The following is a 20,197-nucleotide window of genomic DNA, read 5'->3' as shown; positions in this document are numbered from 1 at the left end:
TAAGGGCGTCGCGGCTCATACTGGGCCCGTCGCGGAGGCTGTGGTTGTCGAACCTCAGCCGATAGTTGCCCGCAGTGTGCTATTCAAACACAGCCGGGTGAGGGCGGGCGCCCCGTAGCACAAACAACGGTCCACTGGTGGGGAGGGTGGCGTCTCGGGCGGTCAGCACTGTGCTGTCTCCTTCGGCAGACTGCGGCTGGGCCGGAGAGCGCGTGTTTGCTGTTGGCCCCGACAATATGGGGGGCAGTAATGGGGAGGGAGACTACGCCGTCCGGTGCGCGAGCCGAGCCAGCTGAGCTCGGTGTGCGGTCAAACGGTAGATTGGCGGTGGTGTGGCGTCAGCATCCGATTATAAACTGCGCTGGCTCGTCATACCAAGCCATACATACGGTCATCATACCAATCAGGGGCCATACCGAGCGTCTGTGCTATGAATCGGGTTACAGATCATTCTGTGGTCGTTAGACGCAATATAACGTCAGTGGGAGCACCGGTCGGCGGTATTGTAATGTCAGAGTCCGAATCAGTTGGCGTCGGCGCCATATCAGGGTCATACCGAGCGGCTGTGGTATGATATCAAATCACGAGCCGTCCCTGCGCTCGCCAGACGCAATGTGACATCAGCGCGAGCACCGGTCAGCGGTGTGGTTACGTCAGATCCCGGGTCAACCTGAACCGACATCATGTCAGGGCCCCTTTCGGCGGCTGCCAGAGCCGGGCTCGTCTCCCCGTGCCATGAGCACTATCAGCTGGTGGTGCGCGGGTGGGGGTGCGCGTGTTTGCTGTTGGTCCCGATAACGTGAGGTCGGCAATGGGGGAGGGGAGGGGAACTGCGCTGTCCGCTGTCGGAGCCGGAGAGCGCGGGTGGGTGTCGTCTTACAATGGACACACGCGGAGTGGGTCTTTAACGCAATTACCTGCCAGCGGGATGCATTTACACCTGGGTCGGCAGCCACGATGGAACGTCAGCGTGCTCCCGGCCGGCGGGGGTGTGCGTTGGAACGGGTCAATTGGCGGTGGTGTGACAACGTCAGAACTAAGGCATGAGTGGGCTTGCCAGTGAAGTTGGTGACGCGGTGTGACGTCAGCGCGAGCACCGGTCAGCGGCCCCGTGCCGGCAGAGCCACGTCAAATTGCGATGGCTTTGTATGGGCCATACCGAGCGGCTGTGATGTTCAGTTCACGAGCGGTCCTGCACTCGTAAGACGCGATGTTAAAGGGGGACCCTCCCACCTTCAAAAAAGTTAATGAATTGGCATGAAAGTAGCGACCGGCCAGGAAGTCTGGCAGATAATTACCCGCTGCGGCTTCCTGGTCTCCACACTGTGGCTAATTGGTGTTATGCCAGGCCGGCACAGCACGTCCCAGTCGAGAGCTGTGTGCGGAATACCCGGATTTGCCGCCATGGCCTCTCGTGCTTTGGCGTCGGCGGCCCGAGTTCGGCGAGGGGCCGGTTGGCGTAAGTACGCAGCAGCCACGCCATGTAACTTGTCAGCTGGAGCCCCGCCGCCGGGAAATGGTAGGCTCTGTGAGCCAGCAGTTCGGCTACCCGGGCCAAATAGTGGGCGGTGGTCGTCAGCGGGCCCCCTACTTCATCCCCCGAGTCGTCGACCGCGACGTAGCGGCCTCGGTGGCGGAGGTCCTGGGCGGCCTTGGTGCTGACCCCGGCTAGCTGGAGGGCGGGTACCGGCGCACACTGGTCGGAAACGCTCCAGCGAGAGGCCAGCGGCCTTTCCGCAAAAGTTTTTTGCTTGTTATTCCACAACTAGTGAAGCAAACTTCATAAAACTTTGCATACCTTCTCTGTCATATGTAAGCTATCATTTGGATGTCAAGCACTAAATATATGACGTGAATCTGTTAAGTTATGACGTCATAATTGAGTATAATACAGGATCTAGCACCACTTTAAGTCAACAAGGGAAATTGGGAGCTGCTATTCGGGCACCGGGAATGGTTTCATGCACTCCTTGCAAGGTCCAGTGCTTGACTTTAGCATTGTTGACTTTGCGTGACGTCATTTATGACGTCACTAAGGCCATATAAGTTTTTCGTCAATAACTCCTGATCAGATGGAGCTAGAGAGTCGGGAAAGCCACCATTGGACTCAGGAAGACCTACCGAATCGAATGATATGCAATATGACCTCCTTCAACCATTTTCGTGACCTGAGGGGCTCCGACCTGACCTTGACCCGAGGTTAACACCTTAAGTTGACTTCACCCGATCACCAAGTATAGCATTCAACGCGCCTGAGCTAGACAAACACGATGATGCCACAATCGCGGCAGTGCGACCATTTTTGGCAAAGTAATTAACCTAAAACCGAGCACGTGCCTTGTGGCACTTACCTGACCTAAGAGGTCACTGGTTGACCAAAGACCTTAAAATCGGGTAGTACCTAATTTTTGCGTCTTATAACGGCACACAAGCTTGTTTTTTCCGCGAGGCTCTAGCTCAATTAGAGGCGAAACGGCGAGGGAGTTGTACCAACCCTCCCCGGTCAATATAGAAAACCAGTCGGTCCGGCCAGGGTTAAATACCGGAATTGTTATCTAATGTAAAAAGACGGCCCAAGGTAACCCGACGTCAGTGACAGGTGTCCTATAGTTGCAGCGTCTTATATTCACGAATGTTTCAATTTCCACTTTCTTCAGCCGAGTGATGGTTGTCAATAGCAAGGCTCTCTAAATGCAAGCCGTAATCGCCACGCAATATGTGGAAGGCTTTTGATGTCAATACATACATAAAATATAAATGCATACATAAAACGCGCTTTTCACAAAATTCATAAACTCAAGCGCATCTGTTTTTAATGACCAGTCAACTACGCATGGATGCGTGCAGGCCACACAGGTCAGCGTAAGCCGGGCGCGGCGGCCGAGCCGAAACTGGGGCGGGGCGGGCGGTAGTTGGGTAGGAAGAGCGGCTCCTGCAAATTTTGCGCAAATATGCGCAGTTAGCTTTTATGTTGCCCTGGTGTAAATTTAAATCCTACTTCATCTCACAAAAAATCAGAGTGGAACTAGATGGGACTACCTGTTGTTTCCTTACCTAAACTTTGCAGTTATATTCCAGAATCACTGTAGGAGAGCCTTCATAAAAAAAGCTAAAGTACATCTTAGTTAGGGAAAAAGTATACCAAAAATTTTGCACTGACCAGTCGGCAACTTCATAACGAACATTTTGATGCATAATATGTGGGATTTCAATTTGGTGTCCATCAGCAATAAGACTCTGAATATCCGGCTCAAGAAACCTCTTGCTCCGCCTCAGTTTCCGAGTTCTGGGATACCCCATCTTCGGGGGCTGATTACAGTTATTTTTGGTCACCCGGATTAGTTTTTTTGGCCTAAGTATAATAATTTGATCAATTTCAAATCGATCTATTTAAAAAATAATCCGAAACTCCGGAATCGCCCGTGGCCTCTCGTGAGGGCGTTTCCGACCAGTGTGCGGCGGCTGCGCATAGGACACTACCGGTAGCTGCTGGTGGTCTTGTGCGCGGTCCGCCGCCACCCCTCGCTCGCGTGCCTTTAGTTCTGCCGCGGCTACGCTCTCACTAGTCTCGCCGGCTGAGCGTCGGTACTCGTCATAGGGCTGGATCATTTGTGGGGGCAGCCCGTGCCCGGTGCTGGCTGCGCCGCTCGGCTGGGTCGCGGGGGTCGGGCGGTTGTAGGCCTGGGCCGTGGGTGCAGAGGCGGATCCAGCTCAGAGTTTTGGGGGGGGCAAACCATAGAAATTTATCGATTCTTTCCATGCATCGTCCATAGGCGTAATGTTAAAATCATGCCGTTTGGGGGGGGGGCAAATGCCCATTTTGCCCCCCCCCCCCCCTGGATCCGCCACTGCGTGGGTGTGGGGCCGACGCCGGCGAACTGTTCATTCCCGGGCGCCGGCCAGTTGGGCGCGCCCCCGGGCGCCGGCCAGTTGGGCGCGCCCCCGGGCGCCGGCCAGTTGGACGCGCCTCCGGCCGCCGGCCAGTTGGGCGCGCCTCCAAGCGCCGGGTAGGCGGGGGTGTGTGCCGCGCCTCCCCATGAGGGCGGGGCCGCGGCGCCGGCCGTCGCCGGTCGGCACAGGGCAAGCCGGTGGGTCTCCGGCTCCGTGGGCCCGTGTTGTTGCTGGTATGTACCGGGGCCGGCTGGGGGCCCGCCGGCGCGTCAGCTCCGGTGGTCGTCTGGTGGGCGGGCATTGCTGTAGGGGGTCACGGGCCTGTCACGTCTGCCCAGGGGCCACCGATCGCGCCCCGCGCTGCGGTGTTGTCCGTTGGGGTGAGCGGTCGGAGTCCTGTAGGCCAGGATAACAGGCCGTCAGTTAGGGGCGTTGTTTGCAGTCCTGTGAGTGGGATGAAGGCGCTTAGGTCCACTGAGACGCCAGTATCGGGGGGGGGGGCGTTGGCGACATGGCGGCCTCGCCGGGAACGTCACCAGCGGTATTATGGGTACGATAACGCTAGGGTGACCGGTGCGGAGAGCGCGAAAACAACCCACGGTCAAACACCAGTCGGGCGGGAAAAGTAAACAATGGACGGTCAGGTGTCAACCGCACCACACGTTCGCCCACCGCCGTTCGACCCCGTGACCCCGTTCTTGCGGGCGGTGTGACGTCAGGACTGCTGGGCCAGGCCACGTGGTTAGCGTACGCGCGGTCACCTGATGCGTACGGGCCGTACGTGGTCGCATGCGGTGGTCAGCGTGCGTTCGATCCATTCGTGCGTACCGCTGTTTACCAGTGTATGTGAGCCGACAATGCTATGGGACGGGTCAGAGTTCCATTCGTGCAGACGGGCTGCCAGTTGCGCTATATAGGGCCAGTCAGCGATTCATGCTTGCGCGCGCGTCGGTGTGAGCGTGCAGACCATTAGGCGGGGAGCCGTCAGCGCTCCGGCGGGCCGTTCAGCGGCTGTCTGTGAGCGTGCAGACCAATTAGGCGGGGAGCAGTCGTGCGTGGAGCAATCAGCGCTCAGAGGGGCCGGTCAGTGCGTGGAGCGATCAGCGCTCAGCGGGGCCGGTCAGTGCGTGGAGCGATCAGCGCTCAGAGGGGCCTGTCAGTGCGTGGAGCGATCAGCGCTCAGAGGGGCGGTCAGTGCTTGGAGCGATCAGCGCTCAGAGGGAGGGGCCGGTCAGTGCGTGGAGCGATCAGCGCTCAGAGGGGCCGGTCAGTGCGTGGAGCGATCAGCGCCCAGAGGGGCCGGTCAGTGCGTGGAGCGATCAGCGCTCAGAGGGGCCGGTCAGTGCGTGGAGCGATCAGCGCTCAGAGGGGCCAGTCAGCGGCTACTCGAATAAGTACGGGCTGGCAGCGTGTGGAGCGATCAGCGCTCAGAGGGGCCGGTGATCAGTGCATGGAGCGACCAGCGCTCAGAGGGGCCGGTCAGTGCGTGGAGCGATCAGCGCTCAGGGGCCGGTCAGTGCGTGGAGCGATCAGCGCTCAGAGGGGCCGGTCAGTGCGTGGAGCGATCAGCGCTCAGAGGGGCCGGTCAGTGCGTGGAGCGATCAGCGCTCAGAGGGGCCAGTCAGTGCGTGGAGCGATCAGCGCTCAGAGGGGCCGGTCAGTGCGTGGAGCGATCAGCGCTCAGAGGGGCCAGTCAGTGCGTGGAGCGATCAGCGCTCAGAGGGGCCGTTCAGTGCGTGGAGCGATCAGCGCGCAGAGGGGCCGATCAGCGGCTACCCGAATAAGCATGGGCTGTCGGCGCATGGAGCGATCAGCGCTCAGAGGGGCCGCCTGGGCCGCGATGGTGGCCTAAACGACGGACAGGTAGTCGCGTGCGCCGGTGATATCTTACCGGTGATGGCGTATCCTAAGGCGGCGTGCTCCATCGTTGCACAGGCAGATACTGCACAGAAGGGAACTGCTTAACGCGGCACTTCGCTCTCCAATCTCCTCTCGCTGGTAGACTCTTCTGCGCGACGTCAAGCGCGAGACACACGCCCATGGAGACGGCGAGCTCTCGCCACGCACGACGCCCATCTGAGAGGTATTTACCGGGGATAACTGACCTGCACAGCTTAGGAGCACGTCACGTCTCGGCCTCCGGCAGTGTACCCCATGGGCGAGGCGGCTACAGAGGCCAGAGAGACGGAGACAAACACTTATGACACTGCAGGGTGCCGCCATATACATGGCCAGAGGGTACGTCACCGGTGCCGATGTAGATCGCAGGAACGTAGCGGCGTGCTTATCCCACGGAGGCAGACACTACAAAAAATCGAACCCGACGGACGCTCCTTTCGGCGCGCCGGAGCGCGCCTCCGCCGCGCGCGCCGAGCGCCCACGCACTGGGGAAGCGTCTCCCGTCCCCTCCCGTCCCGTCCGAGAGGGCCGCGCCGCCGGCGGGGCCGCCCCGGGCGGCGGCGCGGCTATTCGGAGGACCGTCTCGCCGCTGTCCGGCGCTAGCCCGTTAACGAACATTTGTTGGACACTGCGAGCGTGGTCATGCTGTTCCGACTCCCGATCCGTGCCCCCCACAGGCGCGCACTCTCCCTGTCGGGTGCCTGCCGACCTTTATCCCCCATTGCGAGCAGCGCGCCTTTCACACACGAGCCGGCACCGCGGCGCGTTGCCACGGTCACGTCCGGCTCATAGAGCAGAGCCGGATGTACGAGTCAGCCGCCGCCGCGGGCGCCGCACCAGGTGTAACGGTGGTGAACGGGCAGCCAGCGCCAGGGCCCGAGCTAGGCATTAATGCTGATGTTCGGGCAGCTGGCGCCAGGGGAAGAGTGAGGCACAAATGCTGGTGAGCGGGGGTGCCGCTGCCAAGGGACGACCCAGGGGCCGTCACCCAGTGAACGGGGCAGCCTACGCCAGGGGCCAAACCAGGCACCACGCGGGTGAGCGGGGCTGGCTCACGGAGAGTTAGGGGACCTGAGGCCTAATTGCTCGTGCTGTCTTTTGTTTGTCGACCCCGGCGTTTTGCAGAGCTGAACTTTTATACCGTTCTATCGTTTCTGATTGTCATGGGGTGCGACAGCATACATCGTTTACCCGTTTTGGGCGTTTGTAAGTGCAGTGACTGTCCAATTTTGCCTATTTCGAGGCATCAGTTGTGTAGTAGGTACCGTGACACCGTACCATTGTGCTCAGCAGTCAGCTCACTACATGTCTCATTTTTAATTTCAATACCTTCCCTCTCCCCTCTTTGTCTAAAATCGTCATATCTACACATGTCCGCTTTAGCTGTCTACCATGCGAGTCACACTCGCTCTGCGTGGGTCCGCGCGGCCGCGTCAGGACAGTGTCCGTCGCAGTATGTTTGCCAGCGGTTTGACGAACTACCTTTCGTCACTTCACCGGCCGACGCAGCGCCATAAGTCAGTTTATGACCGCACCCACCGCGGTTTATTGTGTCCGCCAGCGGTGGCAGCATCTATCGGCGCTGGCCGGCTCCCACCCACAAAGGGAGGCTCATGCGCCGTATCGGCAGCGCTCGTAAAGCACGGCAATTGTCGGCGAACAGAAGAACGGGCGAATCCGGTAAACAGATTCGTCACGGCCGATCACTGGCTGGCAGACGGGAGTGATCGCGTGTCCGGGGAACTCGGCTATCGGCTGACGTCCCAGCTGAGAGGACGGGAATTTCTGAGAGACTGGCAAGCGTTCAGAACCAGAAGCTTTACCTCAATCGCTGTCGAAGGTTGGAAAGTCTATTGGAGGGTAATGGAGCATGCTAATCTTCAATCAAACACATCATTCATTGACTTATCATCTAAAACGGTATACATAACAAGTATGCTAAGATAAAATAGATTACATCAGACAAATGGCAATCATACTGCGTGCGGGCTCTCTGCAGTGGTAGGAACAATCACAAGGCCACCTATGTACATTTCTTATTCGTAAAACCATTCACTCTCTCCGCAATCTGCAGGCTGTTTTATTAGCCCATGTTGAAAGCACCTAATCGGGACATCTTGATTATACTCACAATGATGATGCACTCAAATGCACAACACAGTAATTACGTAATGCCCATTCTTTTAGACATGCAAAACTTGGGTATGCAGCAAAATCATTCTTCTGCCTCTATATAAAATCGTCAAAAGTACCATCAGGCCATTATTGTTACATTACGTAGCACACATAGCCACCTCACTTCGCATTCGGCACCAATTCTTTCCTGACAAGCTGCTCCTCTGATTCCCTTGCTCCTCTGGCTCGGTCTCCTCCTTCGCCTCGAATCCCGGCTGCTCAGATGACGATGGAGATCCAGTAGACGATGTTGACCGCCAAGAAGCAGAGGGGGAACAGCCAGCGGCTGCGGATGTCGATCCATTTGGCGATCTGCGGCGGCGTCATTTCGACGAAGGGCCGCGGGAACACGGACGGCCGGCGCATCGACGACCGACGCCGTCCCTCGGGCTGCGCGGCCGCCGGGTCCGGCTGCTCCTGGTGGGACGGAGGGGTTGGAGGGGTCATGGGAGTCAGAGGAAGCATGGTGTGATGCCTTTGGGTTGACGCTAGGTTTATCACATGATATGAAAGATAGAAGGAAAAGGGATGAAGAGATCCATGGCTTGATGCAGTTTTGACGGTTATAGCTGCACCAAATAACGCGCAGTTGAGAGGTCCATGCATATGTACTCAATAAAGGACCTGGTGTGGCACAGTCAGGATGAACTTTCACTGGGCGCTGAAAAGATATTGCAATTTGGCCACTGGTTCCCGACATGCAGTCTGACATTGTTCCTTGTTCCTTCACTCAAAGTCTTTACATTGTAAATGAAGACGAGACGAATATCTATCCCTCAATTTGTTAGGGAAAAAGTGTTTATTTGGTTGGCCATCGTGCGCTCCAGCTGCGCGACCTCAGACTCACCGATGACTCTGCAGAGCCGTCACTGAGCTGGAGCACGTCACGCTTCCTGAGTCCGTTCGAGTCCTGGAGGAAACCATCATTGAGCGTGGGCGTATCATTGGCGAGTTGTCACACACGACGTAAGCTCAAATCTTACCATAATTTTGCAAATGTCAGCTCAGATAGAGCCAAAACACAAAGACACATATAAAGATAACCGATAGATAACACCTAATATACGTAACACAAATGACGTAACATGCATAAAAACACAAACCAAATTACCAACACTGACCTGACCAACACCGGCGTCCGCCTCCGGTGGCTCCTCCACGAAGAAGACGGTGGGCCGGGGCGGGGAGCTGGGGGACGGCGGCACCAGCAGCGCGCCGCTCTGGCTGGTGCTCGAGTGGCCCAGCTTGTCCAGCATGCTGCACGACTGCGACAGGCCGTAGTTGACCGCGCCGCCGTGACGGATGCCCGTCAAGTTGTCCCTGGACGCACTTTTGGCCAGCGTGGACTTCAGCACGTGCTTTGTGGTGACCTTCTTTAGTGTGACGTTCTTCCTGTAATGGATAAATGGCGATAAATACATAATTTGTCTCCTGATTTTGCTAGACTTACGAGAAACGGCAGAAACACAAAAAAAAAGATATTCAGCAACTAAAAGCGCATTATTTAGGAACGATCTAATGACGATCGAACGCCAGCAGCAGCTGAGAAATCTGCGGTGTCTCATCTCATCAGCTTCGGCGGTACCATAATTGTCTTTGGCTGCATCTGATTGATCCCATTTCCTCCCCTTTATCACCTGCGCCGGTGGATGGTGTTGACGAAGGCGAACTCGACCAGCGAGAGGAAGATGAAAGTCGTGCAGATAAACAGCCACACGTCCACGAACTTGGTGTAGGACACCTTGGGCAGCGAGTTCTTGATAGTGTTAGATAGCGTGATGAACGTCAGCATTGTGCTCGTCCCTGGAATGCCAGGTCATCGGACGTCATATTTCTCAATTATACGACGTCGTTTTTTGACAGTTTTGTCACATTTCCATCCGCTATGGCCCCGCAGCGGGAGGTACGCGACTCGAAGACAGAGCCATCATTGCCTTGTTATTTTCCCGTAACCTCAAATTAAATTACGGTGGATTTGTGTTCTGGCTGTAAATCTGTCAGCCAAGGCGTGAAAGCACGCCGGCGGCAAACACACAGCGTCGAGTGGAACAGGTGCGGGCCCGATGGACCGTGAGAACACGGCACGATCGATCGGCAGCCATTATTGGGGCATTAGTCGGCGCCGTGATTACCGCCAGTGACTGAGGTCGGCGGCGCGCGCGCGCTGTTGAAGGACCAAGTCAGGAATGCGCGACGGTTACTCACGAGCATAGGCGTAGGAACAGCGGGATCCGGGAGGGGGCCATGCCCCCCCACTTTTCAGCCATTTTTTAAAGGAAAATTCTTATTTTTTATTTAGATACAAAACTAAGAGCAGGAAATGGTTCAGCAAAGTGAGAAGAGCACAAAACTGCAGAGAATGTCTTGAGAGGGGTATTGGGGCTCCTACAAAATGGCATTGAAGTTTCGCTGGCCCCTCCCCCCCCCCACACTTTTCGTGAGGTTCCTACGCCCATGTTCAATTTGTCATGACCGGCCTGGTCGAGGCGACGACCGAAGTAGAACAGACTGTGACTGACCTAGCGTGACGCGGGCCGGGGCGGCCTCCGGGCTGAGCCAGAACGACACCCAGGAGACGATGACCAGGAACCCACTGGGGATGTAGTAGTCCAGCAGATAGTAGCCCGGCTCCCGCGACATGAAAAAGTCCAGCACCAGACGACTGTAGTAGGCCTCTGAAATAAATACCGAACATGAGTCGAACGGTAGCATTTCGCGGTAAGCATTTTGCAAAAGCATTTCGCGATAAGCGTCATTGGTCCCAAATACTGAAAAGTAAACGTTGAAGATAGTAGGTTGGGGTTCTGGCTTGACGGGGAGTCTGTGGGAAGTGTTTGAATTACCGAAATATCTCTTGTGTCTTGCGGTACAGCCTATCGTGTTGAAGGATGTATTGCGGCACAGTCTACCACTGAAAAATGTACCGCAGGGCGCGGGCGGCTCAGACAAATGAGTAAATCGAAGGGTGTCTGTTGCCTATACATCATGCATTTCAATTGCTACTTATACCCCGACTCAGCATGTCAACTACGAGTCAGCTTGCATGTTTTGTAGACATATGGCTCAGCTAAGCTGTAAGCTGTGTTCGAGGACGCAGGGGCAGTGTGATGGTGTCAGTAATGATCGTCGGAGCATTTATTGTTTACGATGCGTGTTGATTTTCTCTCTACGATGCATAACTGTTAAACCCATGCGGTGAAGGTGTAAATTCAATATGCTGAAATAAAGCATGTATTTTCCAACTAAATCCATTATCAAGAAGCATCAGTCACAACTACATTTAACCAAAAAATGAACTTTGATAATGCTGGAAAAGATATCCATTATTTCCGCCTGATCCCATTCAGCATCACCGCTAAGCGTTGCGTTGTCTACTGACCTGCCCTGCCGACGCGCCACTGGAGCAGTCTGACCCCACTCAGCCATACCGCTAAGCGTTGCGTTGTCCACTGACCTGCCCTGCCGACGCGCCACTGCCGCCACTGGAGGTCGCTCTGACCCCACTCAGCCACACCGCTAAGCGTTGCGTTGTCCTGCCCTGCCGACGGGCCACTGGAGGTCGGCAAGGCACACTCAGCCACACCGCTAAGCGTTGCGTTGTCTACTGACCTGCCCTGCCGACGCGCCACTGGAGACGCGTTGTCTACTGACCTGCCCTGCCGACGCGCCACTGGAGACGCTTTGTCCACTGACCTGCCCTGCCGACGCGCCACTGGAGGTCGCCCTGATCCCACTCAGCCACACCGCTAAGCGTTGCGTTGTCCACTGACCTGCCCTGCCGACGCGCCACTGGAGCAGTCTGACCCCACTCAGCCACACCGCTAAGCGTTGCGTTGTCTACTGACCTGCCCTGCCGACGCGCCACTGGAGACGCGTTGTCTACTGCCCTGCCCTGCGACGCTGCGTTGTCTACTGACCTGCCCTGCCGACGCGCCACTGGAGGTCACTGAAGATGGTCGTCTGCGGGAAGTGGAAGGTGGCGTTTGTGACGCGGATATCGGTCAGCGAGTACTCGGCCAGGCTGATGTCGTCCGTGGAGAAGGGCAGCTTCTCCTCCCACGTCATCACCATCTCCGACGTCGAGTGCTGCCCTGCCGCAGCGCCCGGCCGGGCCGGGATGAGCTTACAGGATAATTCAACAGTGCGATATCTCATTGCAGTATCACTATCCACGCATTCGCTTTTGAGTTTAGAAAATATCTCCCCTCTCGGTATCGATATAACCATATAAGACATGATAACAGTATGTGATCAGTCGCTCTGAATGATATTATTAAGCATGCAATTTGATTAAACCTATTGAAATAATAGATGGAAGTAAAATAATCAAATTGCAAAGAGAACTTAAGTTAAGTGTCATTAGTATATCCAAAATATTTTAAACAATAGAAACCCTAGCAAATAATCAAATTGCAAAGAGAATTAAGTTAAAGTGTCATTAGTATGCCCAAAATATTCTTAACAGTAGAAACCCTAGCTTTATTAACCCGCGCCCGGCTGGGGGTCCTGGATTTCCACGCCCTGCTGGGGGGGGGGGGGTGTTTGAACACCCCCCCCCCTTGTAACTCGGCTCCTGGGCCACGTAGCGATACGCGGAAGGCGGCGTTCGAAAGAGCGTCAAAAATAATGACGAAATCACTTTGGTCAATTTTTTGGTCAGGTCAAAGGTCAGGTCACCAGAGGTCAATGAAGGCAAAATTTCGCCGATTTCCAGGTCGAATGGCGAAAATTTCCAAGAAGCCAACGCATAACTCGGGAACCAATAGAGCTACAGCGCCGCAGAAAAGCGCATTCGATAGCCCTATTAACGCCCTTTCTGAGTAATTCTCTCAGATTTGACCTAACGTCAACGGTTTTGCCTGCAGGGGGCAAAAACTGCAAAAATAGCCGATTTTTTGGAAACAGTTTTTCTGCAATAACTTTTGACCCAAGCCCTGTACGAGCTTACTGTTACCGGCATCGTGTTCCTCTCGTCAAGACGCATCGAATGAACTATAACTTGACCTTGAAAGGTCAACTTGAAAATTTGACCTCAGGTCAAGGTCATGACCTGACCGGAAAGGGTCATGTTGCATATCAGTCGATTCGTATCGTCGAGCTAAACACATATAAGGCATTTTCATCGCTCTAGCATGCCTCTATCAAAAGTTATTTGCGAAAAACTGTTAGATACCATTCGTGACCTAAGATGACCTCAGGGCATAAACAAGGGTCACGGACACCATTTTCATGTTCAGTGTGTCTAAACCACTTGTAATTCGGTGTTTGGGAGTGTTTATAATGTCTTTCATCCAAAAGAGGCGCATTTCAATTTTCTCCCATTGACTTATAATGGGGAGGTCGCAAAATTGACCTGACCTTAGGTCATCGATATCAAAATTCTGAGATATACATTTTGTACATACTATTGCTCTTAGCAATCGCTGAAAGTTTAAAAGCGATCGGTCCCTCGGTGTAGCTATGACAGACATTGAAACTTTTTATGAGGTGAGGTCACTTCAAGTGACCTGGTGACCTGACCTTGAATGACCTTGGTCTGAAATTTTCACAACATGTGTAGAATTGATGTATGATAAGGTGTACCAAAAACGGCGGCGCTCCGCGCCGCCGTTTTTGAGATATTCGCGAAAAACCACAAGGGGGGGTGTTCAAACACCCCCCCCCCCAGCAGGGCGCGGGTTAAATTACGAAGACGACGGACGTACAACTTTCAAGCAGCACGGAGCAAGTCTGATTGTCGAATGGGAACTTCCTCAAATGCATGCCGCACACTAGAGACGACTTGACTCTGTAAAACAACAAAACAAAAATCCCATGGGAAATCAACAAAAAAAAAGGCAGAAAAGGGTCAAATAAAACTTGTAGCACTAACTAGTATTGTAAGTAATATTGAAACAAATGTATCGTTTGTTTAAAAGGTAAAAAGTACATGCAACAGGGATCAAACCGAAGGTTTAAACGTATTTGCATAAGTGAACAATGTGAACATGCATAAAACAAACTACACATGAACCGAATAAGCATGCTTAGGTACGGAATATATGTGAAATGTAATAAATGACACCTGTGTCTAGTGTCTTGAATCGCTCCGCGGCAGCAAGATGTCGAACTGTACGTTCAGTCACACTGCGGCGGTGCCGCGGTATAACCCACCTGAAGCTGTAGTAGACGTCGCCCTGCGGACACACGTTCACAAACACGTTCCGGTTGCTGACGTCGATGATCTTTGCGTCCTTCTGGTTCACCAGGTAGATGGTCGGGATCCACATACGGTTCTGCGCGACACGGCATGCATCGGAGTTACTGGCGAGAACATATGCTCTGTAGTTACTTCATACACCGATTAATGTCTTAGAAGTTGGAATAGTGAAACCGAATTGGATGACGTTATTAAGTGAACTTTTAAATAATATTCCTCCCCCTCTCTCTCTCTCTCTGTCTCTGTCTCTGGTCTCTGTCTCTGTCTCTGTCTCTGTCTCTGTCTCTGTCTCTGTCTCTGTCTCTGTCTCTGTCTCTGTCTCTGTCTCTGTCTCTCTCTCTCTCTCTCTCTCTCTCTCTCTCTCTCTCTCTCTCTCTCTCTCTCTCTCTCTCTCTCTCTCTCTCTCTCTCTCTCTCTCTCTCTCTCTCTCCATCTTACTCTTCATCTTCTTCTGCTCCTCCCTTTTATTAGGTCGTCAAAAAGTTTACAGCGAAATCTGGCCTCTCTATCCAAGCCTCTTTCTATCGTATACGGTTAGGACCTCATATTACCTCTGTCTGCAGTGCACAGTGAAGATACGGTGCACACGCACTTCCTCCCCACTAAACAGCCTCGTGTCTGGCAGGTGACGCGAGCCCGGGCAGAGCGAGTGTGCACTGCACAGCGTGAATAGCAGGCCGTGCACGTGAACACGATGCAGGCCGCTCAGTGGGAGTTCGTGAGAGTTGGACCTGGGCCTCGTTTCATAAAGCGAGTCCGTAACTTACGCCGGTTTTTGGGCTTATATTGCAAGCGCAAGGGAAGCGATAAACTTATTTCCCCTTCTCCCTTCTGTTCTTGCTTGCAAAATACATAAATTCAACCATTCAAACTACCGTTATCGCTTCACATGCATTTGCAATACAAGACCAAAAACCGGCGTCAGTTACGGACTCGCTTTATGAAACGAGGCCCAGATGTCGGGCCGCCATAGCGCCGGGGGCTGGTGGGGCCGTCTCACATACACATTCATGGTATCGACGAAGTGGAGTTTTGTCCGTCGATGTTCAATGATGGGTGCGATGATGTGACAAGTCAGCCAGATATTGAGTAAAGCACGTCTACATGCAAGCTTTCACACATCAAGTGTATGTAAAAAAAACTTGAATTGAAACTATTTTCTTCCGACGTGAAATTCTTGGGATGGGCTATACGAGGGTTGTATTACGGCGATTTTGCATTAAGATAGTGAGCAACTTTAATCAAGATGCAGTTTAGTTTAATTATGTTTTGGGCAGCATCACTAAACGGGACGGTGTCAACGTTTGGTTCTTTTAAATATAAGTTTTATGTCATTTTTGCCGTCTTCTCTATAGACATTTTACCATTTCATCATTGTGTTCAAGTTGTGTAAATGTTCAATACACATTTCATTCAAATTTGTAACTTTTCTCCTCTGCAGTCTGCATGGTTCTGCTTTAGAATTCATTTGGGAAGTTACTTTGCTATACCTACTTTCAGACTATGGACTTCATTTAATTGCAGTCGTTAAGATACCTATAACGCTTGTATAACTGCAGCCTGTCGATGTCGGAATATGTCAGCAATAGTGATAGTGATAGTGCTATGACGATCGCATGCACTGTTCCTAGCGTCAATAAAAGTTTTGGTTAATCTGTTAATTCACATAAGTAACTATAATACCATCCTACCTTCACATCATTAATTTCATTTTCATGTAATCAACTATACGAGCTCGTTGAATAGTTTATGCATTACAGCATAAGTGCATGAGTGAGCATATGACATCTATTATCATAAACCAGTGTATTGATAATGGTTTACTTCACGCACCTAATTAACAGTCGCATAAGGTTCATAATGAACCATCCCTTGGGTATTAACTATATTAATCATCACCGCGCTGCAGCTCGGTCTTTCTGAAGGTCGAGGCGTGTGGCCTCCGCGGGTGTTGCAGCCTGGTTCTCCACCAAACCTTGTAGCCAGTGAACAAAGGCCGGTACACGATCGTGACCAGCAGTGCCGGACTGTTGTCCTAATCATTCCGACTTTAAGCACCGCACAATGGAGGTTTGCCGACAAAAACATGTCCCGAATGGACCAGGCACTGAGGGGCGTGGTGCTCAGCACGGGCGTGATGATGTTTATTTGATGTATATGCTCTTTGTCAAACATCCTATGCAAAAGGCATGCAGTTCTTGCCTGTGCTGAGGTATGTAGCTATGAAGGTATGATCCATCGTTGACCCACCTTGTGCCAATCCTCTCCCTGTATGCATTTCGAGGACACGTTGTACTTGAGTCGAGGATCGTTCCACCTCTGGCGGAGCAGCAGCTGGACGAAAAACTCCTGTGGACAAACACAACACAGCCATCATCAGCATCAGCATCATTATAGTCATAACCAGCAACACGATTATCATCTCCAGCAACCTATGAATGTCACCGATAAGGAAAAATTATCTACGCCTTCGGACACCACAAAAACAAATTGCGCTATTATTTGTTTAGTTCAAAAATAAGACATACACAGACTGGACACCTCGCCCGCACTGTCCGCTGTAAGTTACCCACCGAGTTCTGGGCGTCGACATCGCCAGTTACCCACCGAGTTTTGGGCGTCGATATCGCCAGTTACCCACCGAGTTCTGGGTGTCGATATCGCCAGTTACCCACCGAGTTTTGGGCGTCGATGTCTCCGATGTAGTAGACGAAGGCTCTGGTGTACACGCTGACGGGACCGTCGCCGGCCGGGAACGGGCGCACGTTCTTGTCGTAGACAGAGGGGTCGGTGAGGTCGGTGAACACGTGCTGTAGCTCTGTGTCCAGGTCGTGCTGGGAGCTGACGCCGAGCGGCGACACGCAGCTGACGGAAGAACAGGAGGTCAGCTGGGGTGACCAACAGGGGTCGACCAGTGGGTGTTGTCTGAACCGAGGAAGACACAACTATTTTTTAGATCAGTCTTCAGAGTTCAGACTGAGAACCTCTTGGGAAAGATCTGGATTTTAAATCGTTTTCACTTTTTCTGCAATGCCGCAAAAAGCTGCGACAGGTAGCAGAAACATTTTATAGGTATACAGGGTGGGGCAGAAAGATTTACCTCTTGATTTTTGAAAATATTTCGGTCCAGAACGAAGATATTCAAATGATTTTTGGTACACGTATTCAGTAGCATGTACACATCTCAGCAACGGCACTATGAACCAATTTGACCACCTTTGGTCTTCACCCCTGCCCCGAAACCTCTCCCTGCGGAGAGGCGCGAGCGCCGCACGGTGTCCTCGTCGAAATTCGACCATGCCGTCTCGAGGGCCAGCTTCAGAGCGGCCATGCTGCTGTGTGGTGTTGCACACATCTCCCTCTCCAGGATGGCCCAGGTGGTGAAGTCCATCGGGTTCAGATCTGGACTTGATGGTGGCCACATGTCCTTGTCCCAGAATTCAGGCATGTGGGTCTTGCACCACTGTTGAGTGAAGGCGGCCGTCTGAGACGACGCAACGTCCTGGACGACGACGTATCCGTCTCGGAACGACTGAGTGATCCGAGGCAGAGCATGTTCCTCCAGCAGATGGACATAAACGTGTGAACTGACTTTCACACCCGCCTCGATGAAGATCAAGGGCCCTTTTGAGCCGTCGGATGCGACGGCAGCTCAAACCATGACACCTGCAGAGTTGTGGCGAACAAAACTGGCCTGGATAGCAGGATCAATGCTGGATGTACCATCTGCCAAGATTACGTCACCTTGAGAGCTCATCTGGGGCTCAACCGTGTAATTTTTTATCAGATCAGAGGAAGACCTTGCTATCGGCGCTTCTGATTTCCTCCAATATCTTTTGGGCCATGTGAAGCCGCTTCTCCTTGGATGCCGCCGAAATTAGGTGTCAACGTTGCATCGTGTATGACTCAAGGCCCAAATCGTCGTTTATGATTCTCCTGATCGTTTTGGGCGAAAAATCGAGGTCCTTTGCCAGTTTGCGCATGTTTCGCCAAGGATTTCGAGACACCATCTTGTGCACGATATCAACCAGCTCTTTGGTGCGGACATGTCTTGTTCTGCCTGGGATGGGCTTCGTCAACACTGTACTTGTCCCTTTAAGGCATTTCATTAGATTGTAATAGTTTTTATGGCAACACCGAGCTGTTTTGGAGCGCTTCGGACGTTGTGGCCAGCCTGCATCGGCGCCGCAATTTGGGCTCTTTTTGTAATCTCCGCCATAGCTCATCAACAACCATGACGAAAATAAAAACGATCATAACAATTATATACGAGTCAGTTGGGAAGCCGCATGCCAAATTTCACTAAAATCCGTCCAAAACTTTTTGAGTTATGGGCTGAAAACAAACAGGTAAATCTTTCAGCCCCACCCTGTAAGAGACAAGCAGACATCTCATAATATGTATATTCATCCATATTTTACGCAGGACATCGCAATAAATGGTTCATAACTTTATACTGCAGTGACGTGACGTACTCTAGTGACTAAGTCGCCACTCGCCTAGGCTCGACTAGCTGATCCTTATCTTGTAGCCACTAACGCTAAAAGATTCATACATAAACACTCAGCTTAGGAGTGTCGAAAGGCGCCAACACTAATGACATTGCATGAATTCGCAATGTGAAAGGTGTAAGGCGATTAGACAGAATGCAGCCGGCTGCTTCGCACGCATTAATTCGTTGTCTGGTTGTTGAAATCGCTAAATTATATATGGCAAGGCTGATCAATTATGATGTAGGTACTTTTCTCGGTGGTTAGTTGCTCACTGCTCAGTGCACATTTATTTCTCACTCTCCCATGATTGAAAGCTGCAAAGAAGTCCGACGGCCCGAAAAGTATCACTCGCGAATCATCAGTAAAAACAGTCCACATAACTCGCTGCCATTGTCAAACCGTGACCAGCTGGCCTTCCCGGACGGTACAGGCGGGTCCTCTACCCTGCCCTCCTCTCCCTGCCCTCCCCGGTCGACCGGCTCGGCGCCGGCGCGGCGGCCAACCGTGACTGAAGCGAGGTCAAACCGTGCAGTGTTGGTCCCGCGGCCGCCGTGGGCCCGGGACATGAATTGGGGCAGTGCAGAGGCCAGTTTTACCAACAGAAAAATAGCCACCTGCCGGAATTTTTTGCTTTAAGATCGCTTCACATACAGAGTGAAACAGTAAAGCCCTATCTGTTTACGTGCCCATCGCGTTTATGCTGTATGTGAAGCGGTCTTGGGGAAAAAAAAAATCCGGCAGGCGGCTATTTTTCTGTTGGTAAAACTGGCCTCTGGTCGGACGGGCCGGGCGGGAAGAGATGTTGACCGTGTTATTGTGGTTGCGATGGAAAATGAAAGGACTAAGGAGGGTTTCAGATGAAAATTATTCATTGCAAGTTATATGGCAGCAGGATGTACATTAAGCATTGTCTTAAAAGTAACGCGCAAAGTAATGGTGGATCCATCAAGCCTGACCGAGGAAGGGTCTGTTATAATTTGAAAGTCACGAACCAATTGACCTGGGGAATGGAAGAGGATGTCGATTGCTTCGGTGTGTTTAGACGTGTAAGCATGAATATTCGAAGATCAATGTTCCATAAGCAGCTGCAAACTTACCGCAGAGTCATGAGGACGAGAAACGCGCTGAAAGTCGGGGCCATGGCTCCCGTGGCTGGTGCTGCTCTCAGTAAAACTTCACTGATTAGGACCCTCAGTGATCAATCCGACCGACCTCAGTGAGCGATCCAACAGCTCACCGAGGGACGATTCTAGTTTTTGGTGGCTCGCCCAGCTGTCTATCCGGTGAGCCAGGAACCGGTCAGTCCTCCCAGCGCACTCCCCCCTACGCTGGGTATGGGAGGTCAGGAGTCAGGTCAGACTGACCGAGGGGCACACTGGCGGATCGGTGCACCGTCTGATGCACCCCTCAGTTGAGCCGCTGTATATAGGCTCCGCAGGCGTGGCCCGCGCCGCCCGCGCTGATACCCGACTGGCGCGGCGGTGCCCGCGGGCCGCTCAGCGCCGCAGGGGTGCCGGCCCGCCCGGACGGAACTGACGTC

General features: G+C 52.9%; 1 protein-coding gene across 1 annotated transcript; it reads right to left on the bottom strand.

Moving 5' to 3' along the window:
* Window positions 1–7,622: 7,622 nt before the first annotated feature.
* On the bottom strand, window positions 7,623–20,158 carry LOC122385568 (pH-sensitive chloride channel 2-like). The gene is made up of 11 exons (XM_043373923.1): window positions 19,755–20,158; window positions 16,840–17,029; window positions 16,415–16,513; window positions 14,119–14,240; window positions 13,671–13,753; window positions 11,883–12,056; window positions 10,485–10,640; window positions 9,603–9,768; window positions 9,087–9,357; window positions 8,813–8,875; window positions 7,623–8,382 (listed from the first exon to the last, which is right to left on the bottom strand). The coding sequence occupies exons 1-11, from the start codon at window positions 19,796–19,798 to the stop codon at window positions 8,185–8,187; spliced, it is 1,566 nt and encodes a 521-aa protein (XP_043229858.1). The 5' UTR covers window positions 19,799–20,158; the 3' UTR covers window positions 7,623–8,184.
* Window positions 20,159–20,197: the final 39 nt, after the last annotated feature.

Source organism: Amphibalanus amphitrite, unplaced genomic scaffold (genome assembly GCF_019059575.1).
Source record: "Amphibalanus amphitrite isolate SeventyFive unplaced genomic scaffold, NRLGWU_Aamphi_draft 000224F_arrow, whole genome shotgun sequence".
Classification (NCBI taxonomy): domain Eukaryota; kingdom Metazoa; phylum Arthropoda; class Thecostraca; order Balanomorpha; family Balanidae; genus Amphibalanus; species Amphibalanus amphitrite.
The sequence above is the reverse complement of the archived record's forward strand: the minus strand, read 5'-3'. Positions and strand labels throughout refer to the sequence as shown.